The sequence below is a fragment of the Camponotus vicinus genome, unplaced genomic scaffold (genome assembly GCF_025532165.1).
Source record: "Camponotus vicinus isolate PSW18456_S1 unplaced genomic scaffold, iyCamVici1.0 SCAF_14, whole genome shotgun sequence".
Lineage (NCBI taxonomy): Eukaryota > Metazoa > Arthropoda > Insecta > Hymenoptera > Formicidae > Camponotus > Camponotus vicinus.
The window spans coordinates 9,858,917-9,881,801 of record NW_028141950.1 but is presented as its reverse complement, the minus strand read 5'-3'; the positions used below and the strand labels follow the sequence as shown (position 1 = coordinate 9,881,801).

The window sequence follows — 22,885 nt, the reverse complement described above, 5'->3', positions numbered from 1 at the left end:
TTTTTGCTTAGATTTTTTTTAGGTGGGAGAAGCAGTAATATAAGCGCGAGGACAAACCGTGTATTCATTCGAATTTCGTCGTTAACAGAAGTTAAGTCTCGAGCGAAGAAGAAAAATTCTACGCAAATACGCTAACGTTGTTGTTGTGATTATTTTTTGCACAGTACATTTTTCGAGTTTGTTTCGAGTGGTTAATAGTAATGGCTGGAACGACGGAAATAGCCAGTTTTGTGAAATCCTCGCATGTTTGCGATATTAAGGAGCCGGGAAATGGAGACAATAAAATCGGCAACGGTGGAAGAAACCGACATTTGTTGCTATCAACAACATACGGACTTAATTCATCCTTCACTAAGAAGATACAAGTGGGATTGCAATCGACGAAGGAAGACTGTTTTGTTCCAATTGTTAAATTAACGAGCAATAATGCCGATGGGATTTGTCTCGACTCCGACACGTGGCAGCAATTTCAATCCTGCATGGAACATATGAGACAGTATTTGAACGACGATCAAAAAAGAACGGGAGGAATAAATCCGATTATTATTAACAATATCACCATCAACTTTACCAGCGCTTATGGCTCGAGGGCTATTCTAGTGGCATACAAGGAAACCAACGAATATTCCGCGAGTAATGTCGAGAAGGAAGAACAACCTCCGTCAAAGAAACGAAAAACTTATAACACCGCTATCGTGATGCAGAAAGTTACTTTCCTCGGCTTGGAAAATATTATAAAATGCATAGATACGCATTTGTCGCAATTAATTAATATCGTTGATACTGTCAATACATATGCTAACTATATAATAAACGAAATAGAATTAAAACTTCCCTCATCGTACATAGATTGCGAAATTATAAAACTCACAATTAAAGGAAATTATGAACAAATCGAACAAAGTGTTCGAACTCAAATTAACAATTTAACATTTTTAGATGTATATTTCAGCATTATATTTGTAGAGATACTTTCGCTTAAATTTAATGAAATTTCTCGTGCGATTTTACAAAAACGAAAATTTTATGAAAACCAATAAATAAATGTACATCGATAAAATATAATAAATAACATAACAAGTTTTTCTTAAAAAAAAAATTCACAGAGTACTTTTTACTACGTTTTCAACATATTTCCCAATATCTCCTTCTGTCCTTTACTGCGAACACGCAGCAACACGTCGTGTATTATTATTATTATTAGCATTAAACGTGTATTTTTTCTTATAAAGAAACAAATAATTTTAAAAATTTATTATATTCGTGCAATAGCTATGGTCGACGCAAAATAAAAATCTTTGACAAATAAAATAATTACAAATTTTTTTTTTATTACGCCTAGTTTTTAAGAAATCATATGCGTAAACCATTACTTAATTAAGGTAATTAGCAAAATGTTTAGCGTCAGTTGCTTTCTCGAAAAACAAAATAAGAAATGAAATAGATTATTCGCGCTACGGTGAAAAATATAATTATAATACGGTATATACAACTACAAGAAATTTCAAACTTCTACATTTTTTATGGACTTCTCCGTGCGCTGATAAAGGTTTGTTTGATTTTCCTTTCTGAGTGGAGAGGAAAATATATAAAATGGACAACGCTTAACCGAATATAAGCATTTTCGAGATTTTCTTTGTCCGAGGAAACTTGTACGATTTTCACTCGCGTGTTATTCCTTTAAAAAAAAAAATGGCGTGTAATAAAAATTTGATATCGAGTTGTGCAAAGTTGGCTGCGAGTTTATCTCCAAAGATAAATTCCGCGAGCTACATTTCCAAATTAACGGAAACAAGTGAACATAATTACAGCGTATTTTCGAATTTCGCGTGTGCCTGCTCCGATACATTGCTTGCAATTTTATATAAATTGGGGTATTTCGGCGGCGACGCGAAATTACTAAATATTGCCGGCGAAATAATTAGTGCACGAAGAGCCTTGAGCGAAGATGAAAAATATGAAGAAGAGGGAGATGTAGGTGGACATATAACCTACCTACTTCAAAACTACAGTAGGATCCAGTCGACGGGTAATTATTTTACTTATTTTATTTATTTTTGCTTTCAAAGAAAAAATACGAAAAATCGCGATTATAAAGTTAAATATTTAATTACTAATTAATCACAGGAAACAATAATCTCGCGAGAACAGCGATAGTGCGACCTTCTCGTAGACGCCGCGCAGAGGAAGAACCCGAGGCAGGTCCTTCGCGTAAGTTTTGCACGTAATGAAAACGAGTGCTAATTTTTCTCGGATAGAATGTTCGGTAGTAATAAAAAAAAATAATCAATACTAATAAAAAATATTCTACATTTCAGGAAGACCGCGATTACTCGAGGGAAATCCGGCGATTCCCGTTGTCGTTCTTGACGACAACGACAACGAGGAAAACATGAACGCTGACGACATCACATATGCAATCAGTAGCCCTGATAGCGAAGTGTTCTCGCCGGGTAAAGATGATGATTATGTAAAAAATAGGCTAAAACGAAAATTCAAATATAAAAATAATTTTAGAACTGTTTTAAATTTTGTTTCTATAATATTAAATATTCGAATCTTAAAATATTATTAGAATTTCCGCGAGAGATGGAGGAGCGCGAGAGAGTGGAGATTAACGAAGAAGAGCCAGAAGAGAGTGGGAAAGAAGAAGAAGAAGTGCAGGAAGAGGAAGAAGTGATAGTGCTGGAAGAAGAAGAAGAAGAAGAGACTGTGAGAGAGGAAGAAGAGGAAAATATATACGCTCCCTCCCTCTTCAGAGAAGGTAACTTTAATAATTTATTTCTCGATATATTTTTATGCTCGAATTTAATCCAAATTCTTAATTTTTCTTTAGAAACTCGTCGCTGGGGGATTAGCTATTCCCCAGAATATTAGTAGCGGAATAAAAAACAACAAATATTGCTAAAAAGGTGAGATTATTTCGTTGTATTATAATATTTATAGTACGGATTACATTCGAGTATAAAAATATTAAAATAATAAAAATAACAAAAATAGTATTTATAATTTATACGGTTTTTTAACAGTACAATACGGAGGTGGTGTTGACGGCCAACAAAATTCAGCGCTCTCCCACACCAATGAGGAAGAGGAAGCGGAAGAGGATGAGACTGAGGGGGAGGTAGCCGAGTTACCCCGCTCGGAAAATATTTCATCCGAGACCGAGGAGGGTGAAGAGGACGAGGAGGAGGAGCATGAGTACCAGCAGCAACAGCAACAACAACAACAGCAACAACAACAGCAACATCAGCAGCAGCAGCAACAACTTCACCAACAGGTCGGAAATAATAATTTTAATTTTGTAAATTTAATATCGGAAAATGCGCGACAATTTAGAAGATTCCGGGTAATCGGTAGAGAAGCGAGTTTCGCGATACGTCCGTTGACTGAAGGCAACGATATGTATCACTCGTTAGAAAACGCGTTTCGCGAAATTCACGCGTATGCGTTAAATTCATGTGAACCGGGCGATTACGTAGGATTATCGTTTGATTCGCCGAATTTCGCGCATGGTCCTGCGGGTATATCTTTTCGTCCGGCGCGTGATTTGAGTTACGAGGACATTTGGAGACTTGTGAGTTCGTTAGCACAGAGCGCCGGTGGTCTCGATATCGCCAACCAATTTAACATACGGGTTTATAATGTCTCGATGCCTTCGGGTCGCGGTCGCGTCACGTTAACACGGGAGGATGTCGCGAAACGTTCGATAGTCGAAATTAATAATTCCGATAACCTGTGCTTCCCTCGAGCTCTCGTAGTAGCTCAAACTTATAGCGAGCGCGGTAATATCCGTACGGGTGAGCTGCATGAGAAATGGAACGCGATAAGATATCAGCATTCTTCGTTACAACGCGAATGTGCATTGCAATTAACGAGAAATGCCGGTGTCGTAATACCGGAAGAGGGTTGTGGAATTCGTGAAATCGAACGTTTCCAGCGTTATTTCGCCGCCGACAATATCGCGATTATTGTGTATAATTTTAATACTTTCGGTCGCGGCGAAAAACCGATGTATGACGGTGCCGAAATACTCGCTTCTCTCGGACGCGAGTCCTCGCGGCGATTAAATATCATGTATTACGAGGATTCGCGACATTATAATCCTATTTTAAATTTAAAAGCCGCCGCTGGTACTCGCGATTATTGCGTAGCGTGTAATGTAGGCTTCCGAAACGATAGACCCAATAGTCACCGGTGCTTAAATGCCCGCGATGCTTATCCACACCACCGTGCGATTCCACTTACGCCGAAATAAAATGCGACGCGTGCAATCGGCTATTTTACGGTGCAAGGTGTTTCGAGCGTCATCGTAGCGAGAAATCGTACGACGGTAGAACACGCGCTAATGTTTGTAGCATCGTGCGATTTTGCGATAGTTGCGAGCGTATCGTTAAATCGAATTTAAAACACGAATGCGGCGTTTCTTATTGCAAATTATGCCGTTCACAACAGCCACGCAATCATTTGTGTTATATGCAACCTCTTCGTCATCGTGGCGATATTTCCTCCGCCGGACCATCCACGTCAACGATGGTACCGGATGAGGTAATTATATCTAGCGCGCGAGAAGAAGAAGCACGGAGCATATGTGATAACGTGGAAAAGAACGAACGTGCATATGAACGCGGAAAGGGACGTGTGGCTTTCATATTTTACGATTTCGAAACGCGGCAGGACGAGACGGTCGAAGGAACGGGAAATATAAAAAAACATATTCCGACGCTATGCATCGCGCAACAGTTTGTGAAGCATGCGTGGGGGAAAATAACATGTCCGTGTGGTGTCGTTGGTGCGGAGTGCGAGAGTTCGTTTTTCAACGCGATCCGGTTAAACAGTTTGTAGATTTCGTTACGCGTCCGGTAAAATATTTTAAACACATAATTTGTATAGCGCATAATGCGAAAGCGTTCGACGCGCAATTTATTTTGAAATATATCGTGGAAAATTGTAGGGATATTGAACCGAAAGTAATTTTAAACGGCACAAAAATTATTCTTTTAACCGCGGGACATACAAAATTCATCGATAGCGTTAATTATATGCCGATGCGCTTATCCGAATTACCTAAGGCTTTCGGGCTAAAGGACACTGAGGATAAAGGCATTTTTCCGCATTTATTTAATACTATCGAAAATCAAACGTACATCGGACCGTTATCCGATGTACAATATTATTCTCCGGATAACATGAAATCGCAAGAGCGCGAACGCTTTCTCACATGGCATACCGAAATAAGGGAAAAAAATACCGTGTTCGACTTCCAACGCGAGATAATGCTATTGTCGTAACGATGTTGATATTCTTCGACGAGCGTGCGTAGCGTTTAGAAAAATTTTCCTAGATCGCGGAAATGTATGCCCGTTCGAGGAATGTACAACTATTGCTTTGACCTGCATGACGGTTTTCCGGAAAAACTTTTTGCAAGCCGATACGATAGGCATTATTCCTACGGGGGGATACAGATGCGCGAGCAATCATTCGCGTAAAGCCTTACAATGGCTGATATGGATGGAGCGCGAACTCGACTGTCGTATAAATCACGCGGGGCGTGCGCGGGAATATCGCACGATCGAGGGTACGCTCGTCGATGGTTATTTCGAAACGTCTGTTGCGGGAAGGACGCAGCGTCACGTGTTGCAATTTCACGGTTGCTTTTGGCATGGATGTCCAACTTGTTTCACTGTAAATCGCGATAAAGCGCTTTCGTCGGGGGAGGATATACATTAAATTCGCGATATGAACGAACTCTCGCTGTTTCATGGCGCCTTCGTCAGCGGGGATACATAGTGTCGGAAAAGTAGGAGTGCGCCTTCGACCAAGAAATGCGCGACAATCGCGTAATGTATGATTTTCTCGCGAACCATCCGATGGTAGAAACACCACCGCTCGATCCACGCGACGCGTTTTTCGGTGGGCGTACAGGAAATATCGCAACTCAATACGAAGTCACAGGTACGGAGAAAATACGCTACGTCGACGTATGCTCTTTATACCCGTTTGTATTGAAGACGGGCGCTTTTCCGATCGGTCATCCGGAAATTTACGTCGGCGATGAATGTAGCGCGTTAGTCGGAAGGTCACCGAATTATAATTTCGACTCGCTCGAAGGCCTCATACGCTGTAGAGTACTCCCTCCTCGTGATTTATTTCACCCCGTACTTCCGCATCGCGTACGAGGAAAATTACTCTTCGCGTTATGTCGTAGTTGCTGCGAAACATTTTCTCAGACACCGTGCACTCATAATGATAGCGAGCGTGAATTCGAGGGTACCTGGGTAACCTGCGAATTACGCAAGGCCGTCGAGAAAGGTTATCTCGTAACGTCGGTAAGCGAAATTTGGCAATATAGAGTTAGCCAATACGATCGTGCGTCGCGGCAAGGTGGATTGTTCGCCGAATATATTAATACGTTTTTACAGCTTAAACAGGAAGCCAGTGGTTGGCCGAGCGAATGCGGGGAAAACGACGATGAGGCAAAAGAGCGATACTTGAGAGAATATGAAAAAACTGAGGGTATCGTTCTTGATAAGCGAAACATCGCGCGGAATCCTGGTTTACGCTCGGTTGCGAAACTGTGCTTAAATTCATTCTGGGGAAAATTCGGCCAACGATCCAATTTGCCGACTACCGAAATCGTAAAAACACAACAACGTTTCGCAACATTACTAACGAGCGCCGAATACGAGATAACCGACATATTACCCGTGAATGACGAGGTAATGTATGTTTCGTGGCGACTGCGACAAGAGGCTCTCGTTCCCTCGCCGATAACAAACGTCGTGATAGCAGCGTATACGACTGCACTAGCGCGTTTAAAATTGTACGAGTACCTAGAACGTTTAGATCGTCGTGTATTATATTACGATACGGATTCGTGTATTTTTATAAGCACCGGTGATTCGAACGAATACATGCCGCCTACGGGAAATTTTCTAGGCGACATGACGGATGAACTCGAAAGCTACGGCCGCGGTAGCTATATCGAGGCGTTCGTGTCCGGGGGCCCGAAATTTTACGCATACATCGTGCGAACACCGGAGGGTAATACTCACGAAACTTGTAAAGTTAAAGGTATTACTCTCAATTACGAGAACTCGCGGCGAATTAATTTTAATGCTATAAAAAAGTTACTATTAGCGAGAGAAAAAGAAACACAAGAAAACGAAGAAGAAAATAGTGAAACTTCGATAAATCTACGCTTTAATGCAATTCGACGTACGGCGTTTCACGAAATTGTTACGCGAAGTGAAACAAAAATATGCGTGCCGGTATAGTAAAGCGTAGATTTATCAATAACAAATATTCGCTACCATATGGATATGCGAGGGTATAACAGTATTCTTATTTCTTGTGCGTCTTTTCCTTTTTTAAATAAAAGTCGCGCATTTTCCGATTTTATTTTAAAAAATAGAATTATAAATATTGTAAATAGCATAAGAAAAAATGTAAAATTTATAACAATATAAATATAATTCTTCTTTGTATATATTTCTGTATATTAATAATAAGCAAAAATTGTATAAAAAATGCCTGGTTTTGAAAAATATTAATAAATGTGAAAATTTTTTATCTTAATTCGTGTTTAATACTTTTAGCTTTTCCCTTCTTCCTTTATAACACCCCCGCCTCGCGTTCAATCATCCGCATGTTCATCTTTTTACCTCTGTAGTGCAATGTAGTCTAATTATAATAATTATTGTCTCCTGCTGAGATGCTTTGTCTTTCTTTTTCCGATAAAGCGCGTCATGAACCGTTTGAGCGGAGGGGCTTGTTTCGATATTCCATAGCGGGCCCCGAGACGGAGTGGGGAGGTAAGGATTGTTTCCTCGAGACATATACCGCCGGCTACCTTCCGAAAGTCGGTAGGCAGGGGGTTCGTTCTGCCAAGACGTAGCGAGAGCGACTAAGGGCTAGGTAACGGGAATTTGACTCAGAACCCTGTACTGGTGGGGCAGAGCTGGAGTGGGAGGAGATTTGCTTTTTCGAGTCTAGTACCGTGGAGGTAGGGAAATAAAAATTTGATAAATCCCCGACATAGGGGGCGTCGACCAATCACAGCTCTGGGCCACTATGGTGCGAGCCAATCAAACTCTGGGCCACTATGGTGCAAGCCAATCAAACTCTGGGCCACTATGGTGCAAGCCAATCAAAATCGAGACTTCGGGAGGTGGGGTATTGTTTCCACCAATCAGAACGCCTCCCTCCACTTCAGCCGGTCACGCCCACGGCGCCAGGGGCCGAGTGGTGGAGGTTTGTTTTGACGCACCATAGTGGCCCATATCTACTCATAGGTATTATATTATGTGCTAATTTTTTTATATATGAATAGGCCTAAAATTTATAAAAATTAAATAAATTTAGTAATTAGAAATTTGGCTCAAGTAATCAAAAAATTAAAAAGAAAATAGCATAAGAGCCAACGCGCGGTAGTTGAAGCGCAGAGAAGCAACAACACTTCTTTCTTTTTTCAATATTAGTTTATTAAAAAACACATTATAATAACAAAAAGCGAACGTTTCAGATCATTTTTATTGTTAATATACACTACTCAAAAGAATCTAGGGAACACTTTTCATACCCTAAAAATTGGGCTATTTTCAAACCGCTGAAACTCGTCGAAAAATCATCGTAGAAAAAAAATTAAAAAAGCATTTTGAAGCATGAAGTTTCAACTTTAACGCGCTATCCGTGATTTTTTAAAAATCTTTTATCTTCCTTATTCTGGGCTTTAAAAAGGAACACACTGTTTAGTTCCTTAAAATTATGTATTTTTAGCACGCTGCAACTTAATGAAAGAAATTTTTTTCGAGAAATTCAACTTAAGCTCTATAAATTACAACATTTTCTCTGTAAAATGCTTTTGTAAAAATCTTTCTACGATTTTTTTTGACCGAGTAATGCGATATGCGATTTTGAAAATAAACCAGTATTTTTTAGATATGATATCGATACTCGGTGAAAAATCATCGTAGATGAAAAATAAAAAAAGCATTTTGAAGCTTGAAACTTCAACTTTAACGCGCTATCGTTAGATTTTTTAAATTTTTTATCTTCTGTTTTCTGCGCTTTAGAAAAGAACATTGTGTTTTTCCTTAAAATTACGTTTCTTTGACACTCTGCAGTTCGATAAAAAAATTTTTCTCGAAAAATTCAACTCAAGATCCATAAACTACAACATTTTACCTACAAAACGCTTTTTTAAAAACTTTCCTACGTTTTTTTTTTTGACCGAGCTACATAACTTCGAAATCAATATGTAAAATGATGTATACCGCCGGCATTAGCGTCATCCAATGTGCACCACGTGGAGGTTGCCGATCGGATTTTGTACATCATGTGTAGTGTGTGTGTGTGTGTGTTACATAGCAGAGATAAGGACCCCGCAGTTCGTCACTCCTGCAGTATTTAATGACTCCAAACCCTCTCTGCTCTCTCTCTCTCTCTCTGTGTGTGTGTGTGTGTGTGTGTGTGTGTGCCAGCACGCGTGCGCGCGTGAGTGCATATGTGTTTAATAGCGTGTGTTACCTCCTCTCTGATCAATTACCGTTTGCAGACGCTCTTGCATGTTTATGCATCTTCGTATTAGTTCTTGCGGAATTTGGTGCCAAATTTGCCTAAGTGTTTCTTCTAATTCTTCAAAGTTGTGCGGCTGTTCCTCGCGATGCCTTAATCGTCGTCCCATCTCATTCCAAATATGCTCAATCGGATTTAAGTCCGGGCTATTAGGGGGATGGTCGAGCAATGTAATGTTGTGTCGCTCAAAAAAACGTCGAGTTACGTTCGCCGTATGAGGACGAGCGTTGTCTTGCATAAAAATAAAATTTCTATGTAGTCGACGCAGAGGCAAAACGTGAGGTCGAAGAACATTATTCACATAACGTGTACATGTCATTGCAGGAGGGGGCAGTATCACTAAATCAGTTCTTCCTCTCATTGAAATCGCACCCCATACCATCACGGAACCATCGTTATAAGCACGCACTGGCATAACGCAACGCCGATTATAACGTCCATTTCGTCGACGCCAAGTACGTATGCGAGCATCATTGCCGTAAAGACAAAAACGCGATTCGTTGGAAAAGTACACGTTTCTCCATTGTCTTGCGCTCCAATTGACGTGATCGAGCGCAAATTGCAAACGAGTCTGGCGATGCACGGATGTAAGTCTTGGCACTTGTGCACGAGAACGCGACGAAGACCGGCTTCTCTCAAACGATTACGAATCGTTTGTTCACTTATGTGATGCAAATGATTAACGTTGTTGCGAACTTCTCTTGCGGTAATTGTCCGTATTTGCGAAACGTAGCGAACAATTTCTCGATCTTGTCGAACAGTAGTTATTCGATGACGATCATTATTTTGACATCTCGCATAATGTCCGGATTCTTGATATCGTAACCAAGCTCTATTCACTACGGACACGGATACATTAATACTTTGCGCTATGACGCATGTGAAAGCCTTCTTCAAGAAGTGCGATTATCCGTGCAACTTCTGTTGCCGCCAAATGTCTAAACACACATGCACGCTATTAAACACATATGCACTCACGCGCGCACGCGTGCTGGCACACACACACCACACACACACACACACACACACACACACACACACACACACAGAGAGAGCAGAGAGGGTTTGGAGTCATTAAATACTGCAGGAGTGACGAACTGCGGGGTCCTTATCTCTGCTATGTAACACACACACACACACACATACACACACACACACACTACACATGATGTGCAAAATCCGATCGACAACCTCCACGTGGTGTACATTGGATAACGCTAATGCCGGCGGTATACATCATTTTACATATTGGTTTCGAAGTTATGTAGCTCGGTCAAAAAAAATCGTAGGAAAGTTTTTAAAAAAGCGTTTTGTAGGTGAAATGTTGTAGTTTATGGATCTTGAGTTGAATTTTTTGAGAAAAAGTTTTTTATCGAACTGCAGAGTGTCAAAGAAACGTAATTTTAAGGAAAAATACAATGTTCTTTTCTAAAGCGCAGAAAAAAGAAGATAAAAAATTTAAAAAATCTAACGATAGCGCATTAAAGTTGAAGTTTCAAGCTTCAAAATGCTTTTTTCATTTTTCATCTACGATGATTTTTCACCGAGTATCGATATCATATCTGAAAAATACTGGTTTATTTTCAAAATCGCATTACTCGGTCAAAAAAAATCGTAGAAAGATTTTTACAAAAGCATTTTACAGAGAAAATGTTGTAATTTATAGAGCTTAAGTTGAATTTCTCGAAAAAAATTTCTTTCATTAAGTTGCAGCGTGTTAAAAATACATAATTTTAAGGAACTAAACAGTGTGTTCCTTTTTAAAGCGCAGAATAAGGAAGATAAAAGATTTTTAAAAAACCACCGATAGCGCGTTAAAGTTGAAACTTCATGCTTCAAAATGCTTTTTCAATTTTTTTTCTACGATGATTTTTCCACGAGTTTCAGCGGTTTGAAAATAGCCCAATTTTTAGGGTATGAAAAGTGTTCCCTAGATTCTTTTGAGTAGTGTATATTATCTAATATATTATCTTCTGCAAATAATTATACTTGATATACATACAGTGATAATATATTATAATATATTATAAATATTATCATTCTATATGTATCAAAGTACAATTTTTTGCAAAATTTGATAACCCGCAGGTTAGATTTTTTTAATAAACAAATTACTTATTCATTATGAATATAAAATTTCTTTTTTCTATACATATATATATATGTTACTCTAGTTCAAAACTTGTTTGCGCAGAACCTTGAATTATATAACTATGGAGTTCTCAAAGACGCAGTAGATGTTTTCGGAGTTTTATAACTCGTATTTTTCGTATTTGAATGCATACTTTTATTCCTTTTTTATAGGGTCTGTATTGGAAACAGCTCTTTGAACTTTTTCGAATTGGTACCAGATTACTAATAACTTATAAAAAATATGTTTTCTTTGATATATTTATACATACTTTTATGATTTTACTTCTAATTACTATATTGAATCCGCCATTTTCAATTTTTGAAATTTAATATTTGATATTTGAAATTTGATTATTTGATATTTGTAATCAGCGACAAAAAATATAAAAATGCAAAATATCACAGATATCCGCTATGTAAAAAAAAATTGCGCCAGAAAAGCGATTAAATTATTTATTATCATAATACAGGATAATATAATTGTTATAATATATAAATATGTAACATAATTATAATATATAAATTATTTATTGATAATTTATCGCTATCTCTGTAAGATTATGAAGAAGAAATGTCATGAAACGGATACGGATGGCTCATACGTGTAGCGATATAGAAGTATTTTTGAAAAATGCATTTTCTGAATACAACTTTATAATGTATGGCTGAATTTTGCATTAAATGCTTTAAGTATGCTTCAAGTTTTGCTATAAAAAAATTTCAGTTTTCAAAATTGGGAAGGAGAATGGATTTTGAAAAATATGACACGAAGAAGGGAAAGGAGATTTTGAAAAATATGGTATAAAAAATTTAATTACACTGTTATAAAGTACATTCAAAACTTTTATTCGAAACTCTTTTTGTATCTTTTATTGTATCAATGCAGTATTAGCTCAGAAATATAGAAACTGATTTTTTTCAAAAGAGTCATTCATTCTTTTACGACCGTAATAGCCGTATAGGTATGTATAAAAAAATACGTGTCTTATTTTAATTTAGATTACAACATTTCAAAACTCATGAAAATCGGAAATATTTCCAGTCCTTTCCTTAAGAGTATTTTCTAACTAGCGACTCCAAGTAAAAAATTTTACATAAAAAACTGGATCTGAACATTGAGATTCACTGTTCTCGACGTGGCATTACCAAGTAACTTATCCGAAGTATTGAGTCTAATAAACTTTTGATTAAAATATTTTAGAAACTCAAACCGTAATAAAGAATCTAACGGCACTTTTATTATATAATATGAATACAAGCTTTTGATTGCGATAAGATTGAATAAAATTGGTACAGTCAATGATTGGTATAATCCTGAGAAATGACGATCGCATATCAAAATTGTGACATTTTTCGTTCTTCTCTTCCATTTTTTCCAGTATTGTCGTCAGATTCAGACTCACGTACATACACATGCTCGCACACACACGCGCAAAGAGAGTGAGTTTCCCTCAAACGCAGTTCACACCGTGCATATACGATTATTCACTTCGGTGTGCAAATTGTTTTAAGAAACAATATCATATATGTGTATGTGTATGTGTATGTGTATGTGCATACACGTGAAAGGTTAATTTATCGTATAGTAACAATTGTTCGAGGGTGAAAGCGATGTGTCGCGACAGCGCAGGATTTGAGAGAGCGCGACGGAAAAGGACACGACAATTTTCTAATATCTAAAGAGATTCTACGCAACACGTATTTTTTTGTATTTTTTCTGATTTTTTATTTCACACTACATAATTAAATAAATTTATATTTACAAAAATGTACAAAATTTCAGGAACTGAACTGCAAGGACGTCGAGATAAGTCCGAAGACTGATAAGGCGGTGTAACTGAGCGGTTTAAGCGAGCGGTTTTACTTGCGGAAAATTTTGCGAACTGCGAAGTGCCCACGTGCGGTGCCCGTTTTATAGCGAGCAGATTTTGGGACCCTTTGGGACGTGGGCCAATAAGTTTGATATTTTAGCGATGACCTCAGGGCGCCGCGTATAATTGGCCGTCGATGAGATCTGACGTAGAAAATTCTTTGGTTGTCATGTGCGCAGTCTTTTTATATATCCTCTTTCTCTTCTTAATTATATCTTCTATAATATATATCAAGATCATTAACATTTGCGGAACTTTAACTTTATATGAATATTTACCTTTTTCTGTTAATAATTTGTTTAATAAGAGAGAGCAATTAGCGGCTGGAACCTTTTGCATGTTATTTAGAGGTATGATTTTGATAATATATGTCAAGATTAAAGTAATTAGTATAAGTATAAAGATGAATATTTATTAAATTTCGCAAATTTCTCATCTATACATTATATATTGATGAATAAATCCGAGAAATTACGAGAATATAAATTAAATTTTCTCAATATAACCGGTGACTTAATGATGATATAATGAATAACTAATAAATCTCTTCCTACATATTATATAAAATGTCACATAAAAAATACCAATAGTGATTATGATGGAATCAAAAATTAGTCACGAGGCAAAAATATCCGTTGGACACGAATTATGCTTGTAATGAATAAAAATTAATAATTTATATTAATTGAAATTAATAAAACTCCTATAATTCTTGATTGTGTAGACTTCTGAAGAAAATTTTTTATAAGAGAGATAGAGTGAAGACGGGATAAATTTTTAAACGGTGATGTATATAAGAATATGATTTATATGAGAACTTATAATCACTTGTAAAGAAAATTTTTAAAAGATAATTTTTGAGAATTGCACCCCAACTTAACGCTAGGCACATTCAATGTGACAAGTGATGATTGGTGGAATGAAATAAATTTTCTTGACTATCGAATGGACTTGAAAAAATCTTAAATACGCTGAGATATATATTAAATTGTAAAACTAATCAAATAATGTTATATAAACAATAAGAATTAAATATTCGAATATTTATAATGAAGGAGAGTGAATCCGTAGGGCTGCCCAAGTGCTTGAGTATTTTCCTAGAAATAAACAGATAGACCACCCGAGCACTTGAGTTAGGTATAAACAGATAGGTCGCCCGAGCATTTTTCGGTCCGCGATACGAGTAGTCTCTGTGTCGTTGCGAGAGCGCGAAGACGTACGTTAGACGAGCGTATCTCTTTGTTCGTATTAATCCTGTAATCCAACGAATAAATAACAGTCATTTGCCCTAAAAAGTATTCTATTCCATTTTACATCCTTACACCAAAATATCCTACAATTTGGGGGCTCGTCCGGGATGATAACGGATAATAACGGGATAATAACGGTGCATAACGGGATAATAACGAGTCAATGGAATATTTGAACATTTAATCGGGCATTTTCGAGAAGTTTCCGCGAGCAGTGTTGTGAGTTGTGCGAAAGAGAGAGAGACAAAGGACGAGAGATCTTCGAATAGTGTGCGAGAGAGTTTTCGAACAAGAATATTCGAGCATTCGATCGTCTTCAAGAAGGTTCCGCAGTGTGTCCGCGGGATATCGCGTTGTATTGTGTGGAAGAGAGAGATATAGAGGACGAGAAGGTGTTCGAGTAGTGTAGAGATGAGAGATCTGAATAAACTCACGGTAGCTGCCTTAAAAGAGTTGCTGTCAGCGCGTGGTTTGTCCAGTTTCGGCACGAAAACCGAATTAATCTCGCTCATAATGGAAGCTGATCCATCGGGAGCGTGGTTGGACGATAGACGAGAAGATGATGAAGATGTCGGGGATTCTTTACAAGGAGCTGGCACGTCAAATGCGCAGCTAACGATTAATCCACAGCAACGAGAGATCGATTTATATAGAAGAGAGAGAGAGTTGTTAGAGCGTGAGTTAGCATTGGCACGTCTTGAAATAGAAGCAATGTGACGAGGAGTATATACCGAGCCAGTTGCAGAAGACGAAAGTCGACAACAATCGACGCATAGCATTGCTGCCGCGAACAACAATGTTTTGGCCGGTCAGCCGCGAGCAAATATTACGGCAATAGCGGATTTGCTCAGTAATTTCAGCGGTCAATCTAGTGATTATGAGATTTGGGAAAAGCAAGTCAAGCTACTCAAAGCGACATATAAATTGGAAGACGATACTGCGAAAATACTTGTGGGCATGCGGCTTAAAGGAAAAGCACTCGAGTGGCTACATTCCAAACCGGAATACATTGCGATGACATTTGATCGTCTTCTGGACGAGCTGAGAGCTATGTTTCATCGTCGACAGAGCAAGGTGGTAATTCGGAGAAAATTTGAAGAACGTATGTGGAAGAAAGACGAGACTTTCCACGAATATTTCCATGAGAAAATCATTATGGGCAACCGAGTACCGATCGACGACAGCGAGATACTTGAGTACGTGATTGAAGGCATTCCAGACGAGGCACTTCAAAACCAGGCGCGTATACAACGATTTACGACAACAGATGGATTGCTAGAAGCATTTGAGAAGGTAACTCTTCGAGACCGAGCAGGCACACCAGGATCATCGACATCGAACAAACGAAATGGTAATCAAAATAAAGGCGAGCGAAAAGAGACTGTTAACGGTGAAGGAAACAAAAAGCATTCGACTAAAGTGGTACGTTGTTTTAATTGCGGCGAGCGCGATCATGTAAGTGCAAGCTGTCCGACAAAAGAGCGAGGCGCTAAATGCTTTAAATGTGGCGAGCGTGGGCATATCGCGTCAAAATGCTCCGAGAAGACGAACGCGAATAAAGAAAGTTGCGCGGTGACGGGGGTTTCGCCTTGTAAATATTTTAAAAATGTTCTGCTTAACGGTTGCGAGATTGAGGCGGTGATAGATTCAGCAAGCGATGTTACCTTAATTCGCGCGGATGAACATGTTAAGCTTGGATCTCCTCGATTAAGTTTAGGCGAAATATATTTCGACGGCGTGGGTTCGAGCAATAATGTGACGTTAGGAGGGTTTCAAACAGAAATCATTGTAGACGGGCATTCATATCCGATTTGCGTACATGTAGTTTCAAATAATCTGCTCCGGTATAAGCTATTGATAGGAACGAGCTTTTTAAACATGACTAATGTTAATCTTAAAGGCGTCGAAGAAGTAACTATTAGTCCGTTATCGGAAGCGACGTATGCAGACGCGGGATGCGAAGATAGCGTACCTGAGGTATTAAAGATTGACGTAGCTAACAACGAGGTGCATCGAGCGGATCTCATAGACGTTTCGCACGTTAAAAATTCCGATCAACGTTTAGCGATAGAAAATCTCGTAAGTAATTACAGGCCGAATAAGACGCGTGAGCCGGACATAACGATGAAACTTGTACTTAAAGATGAAGAACCCGTATATCAATCCGCGAGACGTTTATCCGCATCTGAAAAAGAGATAGTTAATACGCAGATTGATCAATGGATTACGGATGGAATTGTTCAGCCATCTACCTCTGACTATGCTAGTCCAGTGGTACTCGTTCGAAAAAAAGATGACTCTTATAGATTATGCGTTGACTATCGGATGGTGAATAAGAAAATTGTTAAAGATAGATATCCGTTGCCGTTGATCGAGGACCAGTTAGATTTATTGCAGGACGCTCGTGTCTTTAGTACACTCGACCTCAAAAATGGATTTTTCCATGTGCGGATGGACAAGTCGAGTCAAAAATATACTGCGTTTATTGTACCGGACGGTCATTACGAATTCTTGCGAGTTCCTTTCGGTCTTTGCAATTCGCCGGCAGTATTTCAGCGATTCGTTAACACGATATTTAGAGATCTTATACGAGAAAAAATAGTTTTAGCTTATATGGATGACTTAATTGTTCCGTCTGACGACATTGAGAGCGGCATAAAGAATCTTAAAAAAGTTTTAGCGACAGCTAGTGAAGCGGGTCTTATAATTAATTGGAAAAAATGTTGCTTCATGCAAACTGCAGTCGAGTTTTTGGGCCACGTAATTAGCAACGGTTGCGTCCGTCCTTCAGATCGTAAAACAGAAGCGGTTCGGCGATTTCCGAATCTTACGAATGCCAAGCAGGTACAGAGTTTTCTTGGGTTAAGTGGGTACTTTCGTAAATTTATCCCTGGGTATTCTACTATTGCGCAACCCTTGACGAATCTGCTGCGAGCAAACACTAAATTTTATTTTGGAGAGGCTGAGAAAAATGCGTTCGTGCGGCTTAAAAATATAATGAGTGAAAAACCGGTGTTATATTTGTATCGAAGTGGAGCGGAGACGGAGTTGCACACGGATGCTTCTGCGCTAGGGTACGGTGCGATTTTACTGCAACAAAGTAGTGAAGATCAGAACTTTCACCCCGTTTATTACTCTAGCGGTAAAACTACTCCTGCGGAGTCGAAATATGCTAGTTACGAACTAGAAGTTTTAGCGATAATAAAGGCGTTGAAGAAGTTTCGCGTTTACTTATTAGGTATTGCTTTTACGATTGTTACTGATTGTCGCGCGTTCGCTCTCACTATGAATAAGAAAGATCTTTGCGTGCGTGTTGCTCGATGGGCGTTACTTTTGGAGGAGTTTAATTATTGTATAGAGCATCGGCCAGGAAAAAGAATGATACACGTCGACGCACTCAGTCGGAATCCACTTCCGGTCTGCTTTGTGATCGATGAGTCGGAAGCTGGTTTGACGGCTCGTTTGCGAAAGGCTCAAGAGGAGGACGACAGCGTGAGAAAGCTCCGAGATCTAATAATGCAGAACAAAACGAAAGATTACATAATACGAGGTGATCTAGTTTATAGAGAATCCGGCGGTGATGTCCAACTTGTAGTACCGAAGAGAATGCAGACACAGCTCATACGACGAGCTCACGAGCGCGGACATTTTTCAGCTGGAAAGACTGAAGCCCTTGTGCGTACTGATTACTGGATCCCGAATTTGCGACAACGAGTTGAAAAGGTTATACGAAATTGCGTTGCATGCATTCTGGCGGAGAGAAAACATGGAAAACAAGAAGGCTTGTTAAATCCGATCGAGAAAGGAATTGTTCCTTTAGATACGTTGCATATCGACCACTTAGGACCTCTACCCTCTACTAAGAAGTCATATCAATATATATTTGCTGTGATTGACGCTTTTTCAAAATTCACATGGCTGTATGCTACCAGATCTACAGGCACAGCTGAAGTTATTGTACGCCTTAAAAAACAAGCTGCAATTTTCTGTAATCCACGAAGGATTATTTCCGACAGAGGTACAGCATTCACGTCGAATGAATTTAGAGAGTATTGTCGTGACGAAAATATAGAGCATTCTTTAATAACGATGGGAGTTCCCAGAGCTAACGGACAAGTTGAGCGCCTCAACCGGACGCTCATACCATTATTGACAAAATTAGCTGCACCAAAATCTGATGAATGGTATAAATATTTGGATGCTGCTCAGCAATGTCTAAACGCAACTATACATCGAAACATCGGCATGTCGCCGTTCAAACTTCTTTTGGGAATACGTCCACGGCTTAAAGATTTTCCAGATATCAAAGAGTGGCTCGAAAAGGAATGGGTTGAGTCATTCCAAGACAAGCGTGACGAACTGCGAGCCCAAGCGAGCGAGAATATAGCAAAAATCCAGCGTGAGAATAAACACACTTATAACAAGAAAAGGCGACAGGCTTCAAGTTATCGTGAAGGAGATTTGGTCGCCATCAAACGCACTCAACAAGGTCCGAGATTAAAGGTCGCTCACAAATATCTTGGCCCTTACGAGATCATTCGAGTTCTGCGTAATCAACGATTTGTGGTACAGAGAGTCGGCGATGGAGAAGGTCCCCAACGAACGTCAACATCAGCCGACAATATAAAGCTATGGGTCAACACTAATTCATCGGAAAGTGAAGACAGTGATGACGGAGACATTCGGGACGAATGTATGAGCAGGACGGCCGAGTGAAGGAGAGTGAATCCGTAGGGCTGCCCAAGTGCTTGAGTATTTTCCTAGAAATAAACAGATAGACCACCCGAGCACTTGAGTTAGGTATAAACAGATAGGTCGCCCGAGCATTTTTCGGTCCGCGATACGAGTAGTCTCTGTGTCGTTGCGAGAGCGCGAAGACGTACGTTAGACGAGCGTATCTCTTTGTTCGTATTAATCCTGTAATCCAACGAATAAATAACAGTCATTTGCCCTAAAAAGTATTCTATTCCATTTTACATCCTTACACCAAAATATCCTACAATAATAAATGATTTATTAATGCCAAATTTATTCAATTATTCTCGAGAATATACAATAATAATTGATAATAAATTCCTAGGATCAGTTTCCTCATTGATATAACATATATATAATATAAACATAATAATATATATATAATATACATAATAACATATACATAAACATAATAACATATATATAATATAAACATAACATATATATAATATAAACAAATATGTATACAGGGTTTACCAAAAGTGTGGAAACCCCTTAATATTTCGAAAAATACGCATTTAAAAAAAAAATGTTTCATACAAAAGTTATAGGGTTTTATGTGGCTCATTACACAGCAACATTATTATGACCTCGAATAGCGTTGTGAAGGTTATGTGAAGGTCACCTCCAACTTTTTGAATGGGACACCCTATATGCTTTTGTATATTCTTGTAGCTTATCTCGAGAGCTTTCCAAAACACTATAATTAAGTTAGTTTTCATTAAGTACTTTCCGAGTTATGAGGCTTGAAATCATTTCTTAATTTTACATAAACCGTAAAATATCTTGTAAAATATTCATTTTTCGATTATCTTACCTTAATACTTTTATGTACAAAATAATGAAAGGAATCAATTGGTGTAAAGAAAAAACATAGTTGTTTTTAAGAAAAAATATGGAATTGTTAATTGCAAATTACATATTTTTTCTTCAAAACTACTATGTGTTTTCTTTACAACAATTGATTCCTCTCATTATTTTGTACGTAAAAGTATTAAAGTAAGATAATCGAAAAATGAATATTTTACAAGATATTTTACGGTTTATGTAAAATTAAGAAATTATTTCAAGCCTCATAACTCAAAAAGTACTTAACAAAAAAGTACTTAATTATAGTGTTTTGGAAAGCTCTCGAGATAAGCTACAAGAATATGCAATGACAAATAGTAGGTTCCATTTAAAAAATTGAAGGTGACCTTCATGTGACCTTCAAATAACTCTTCAAGGTCAAACCAATGATACCATCTTATGGCCCTTTCGAAACCATATAACTTTTGTCTGAAACATTTTTGTTTGCTGGGCTTAGTTTTTGAGATATTTTACTGTCCAAGTTAAAATGGGACACCCTGTAGATTTTAAAGCACTTAACATGTAGCTTCACATGTAAATAAAAAAATTTTAATTTCCATTAAATTTATAAATACAGCTAAATTTACATTCTTTTTGTGCTCTCGTCCAATATTACGTCAAACTTAAAAGCTGGCTAATCACATCCATTCCTCAGAATGAAATAACTGTGATTGATCAATGATGTCATTAATCGCTTCAGAGGTGTCTGTGAAGCTGGCACGACAATCTACGAATTTCAAAAAAATACTAAGAGTTCTGATAGCACTTTTCATAGTTCTACAGTTCTACAGTTCCTGATAAAAATTAAAAAGAGTTCCGCATTCCTTATATTAAAAAATCGAAATCGAAAAAATGTCGTGCTAACTTCACGAATCTAGCACGACACTCTTCCCTCCAAAGTATCAAAACGCGTTAAATATTATTTTTAGCAAGAGTTCCCGATAGTTCTGCTATAGTTCAGCCTATATATGTAATTTCAGATCGATGTTCCAAAAATTAATAATTTTTTATGAATTTTTAATGTTCTTGACCAGCATAACATTTAGTGAAAATGTGTCGTGCTAATAATTTTCCGTATTTTTAACGGCAGTTCTGGACGGTTTTATAAAAGTTCTATCCTTTAGAAACATTTTCACGCAGAGTTCCGACCATTTACTATTTCTTAAACAATTTTTTACAATTACCCAGCACGACACTCTTCCTCTAAAGTAGTTAAACGCGATGAAAATTATTATTTTTGACAACAGTTCTCGATAGTTCTGCTATAGTTTAGCCTATATATGCAATTTTAGATCGATGTTCCAAAAATTAATAATTTTTTATGAATTTTTAATGTTCTTGATCAGCATGACAATTAGTGAAAATGTGTCGTGCTGATGATTTTCCCTAGTTTTAACGGCAATTCTGAACAGTTCTATAAAAGTTCTGTCCTTTAGAAACATTTTTACGCAGAGTTCCGACCGTTTACTATTTTATAAATAATTATTTAAAAAATCTCTCTGCTTAAAAAATGTTTCTAAAGAATAGAACTTTTATAGAACTGTCCAGAACTGCCGTTAAAACTACGGAAAATCATCAGCGCGACACATTTTTACTAAGAGTCGTGCTGGTCGAGGACATTAAAAATTCATAAAAAATTATTAATTATTGAAATATCTGAAATTGCATATATAGGCTGAAATATAGCAGAATTATTGGGAACTCTTGCTAAAAATAATAATATTCAACTTGTTTTGATTCTTTAGAGGGAAGAGTGTCGTGCTAGATTTGCGAAGTTAACACGACATTTTTTCGATTTCGATTTTTCAATATAAGGAATGCGGAACTCTTTAATTTTTATCAGGAACTGTAGAACTATGAAAAGGGCTATCAGAACTTTTAGTATTTTTTTTAAATTCGTAGATTGTCGTATCAGCTTCACAGACACCTCAGAGCAATAAATTTCATCCGAAATATTATCGAATTTTATATGAATGTCGGTCGATGACTAAAAATTGAATATGACAGAAATATGATGTCATAAGTATTTTCAAAATATGAAAAGTAACGGTGAAAGTAACTGTTAAATTCGTTATCGTTACTTAAAAAATGGAACTACGTTATCGTTGTTATTGTAATTAATTTCAAATGAGCAATTCACAGATTAAAGTGATTAACTCCACTTTTTAAATTTTTCAAAATTTTAGTGCCAAAGCACTTGATTGATCAAAATCAATTAGTTTGGCGCTAAAATTCTAAAAAATTTAAAAAGTGAAATTAATCACTTTAGCCTGTGAACGGCTCAAATATTAAATAATAAAAAAACATCCCATTAAGTATATATTCTTACCTGTTAAGAATATCTAATAAGAATATCTATTTAGAAGATTTACCTCTTAACTTAAGAGGATCCTCTTGGCGCCTAATTTAGTGGTATATATTCTAAAGATAAGTGGCATATTCTTAAGTTAA

General features: G+C 37.6%; 1 protein-coding gene across 1 annotated transcript; it reads left to right on the top strand.

Moving 5' to 3' along the window:
• The first annotated feature begins 5,870 nt into the window (after window positions 1-5,870).
• On the top strand, window positions 5,871-11,906 carry LOC145965677 (uncharacterized). Its single transcript, XM_083089326.1, has 4 exons — window positions 5,871-6,067; window positions 6,209-6,329; window positions 6,423-7,074; window positions 11,881-11,906. The coding sequence occupies exons 1-4, from the start codon at window positions 5,871-5,873 to the stop codon at window positions 11,904-11,906; spliced, it is 996 nt and encodes a 331-aa protein (XP_082945452.1).
• The last annotated feature ends 10,979 nt before the right edge of the window (window positions 11,907-22,885 follow it).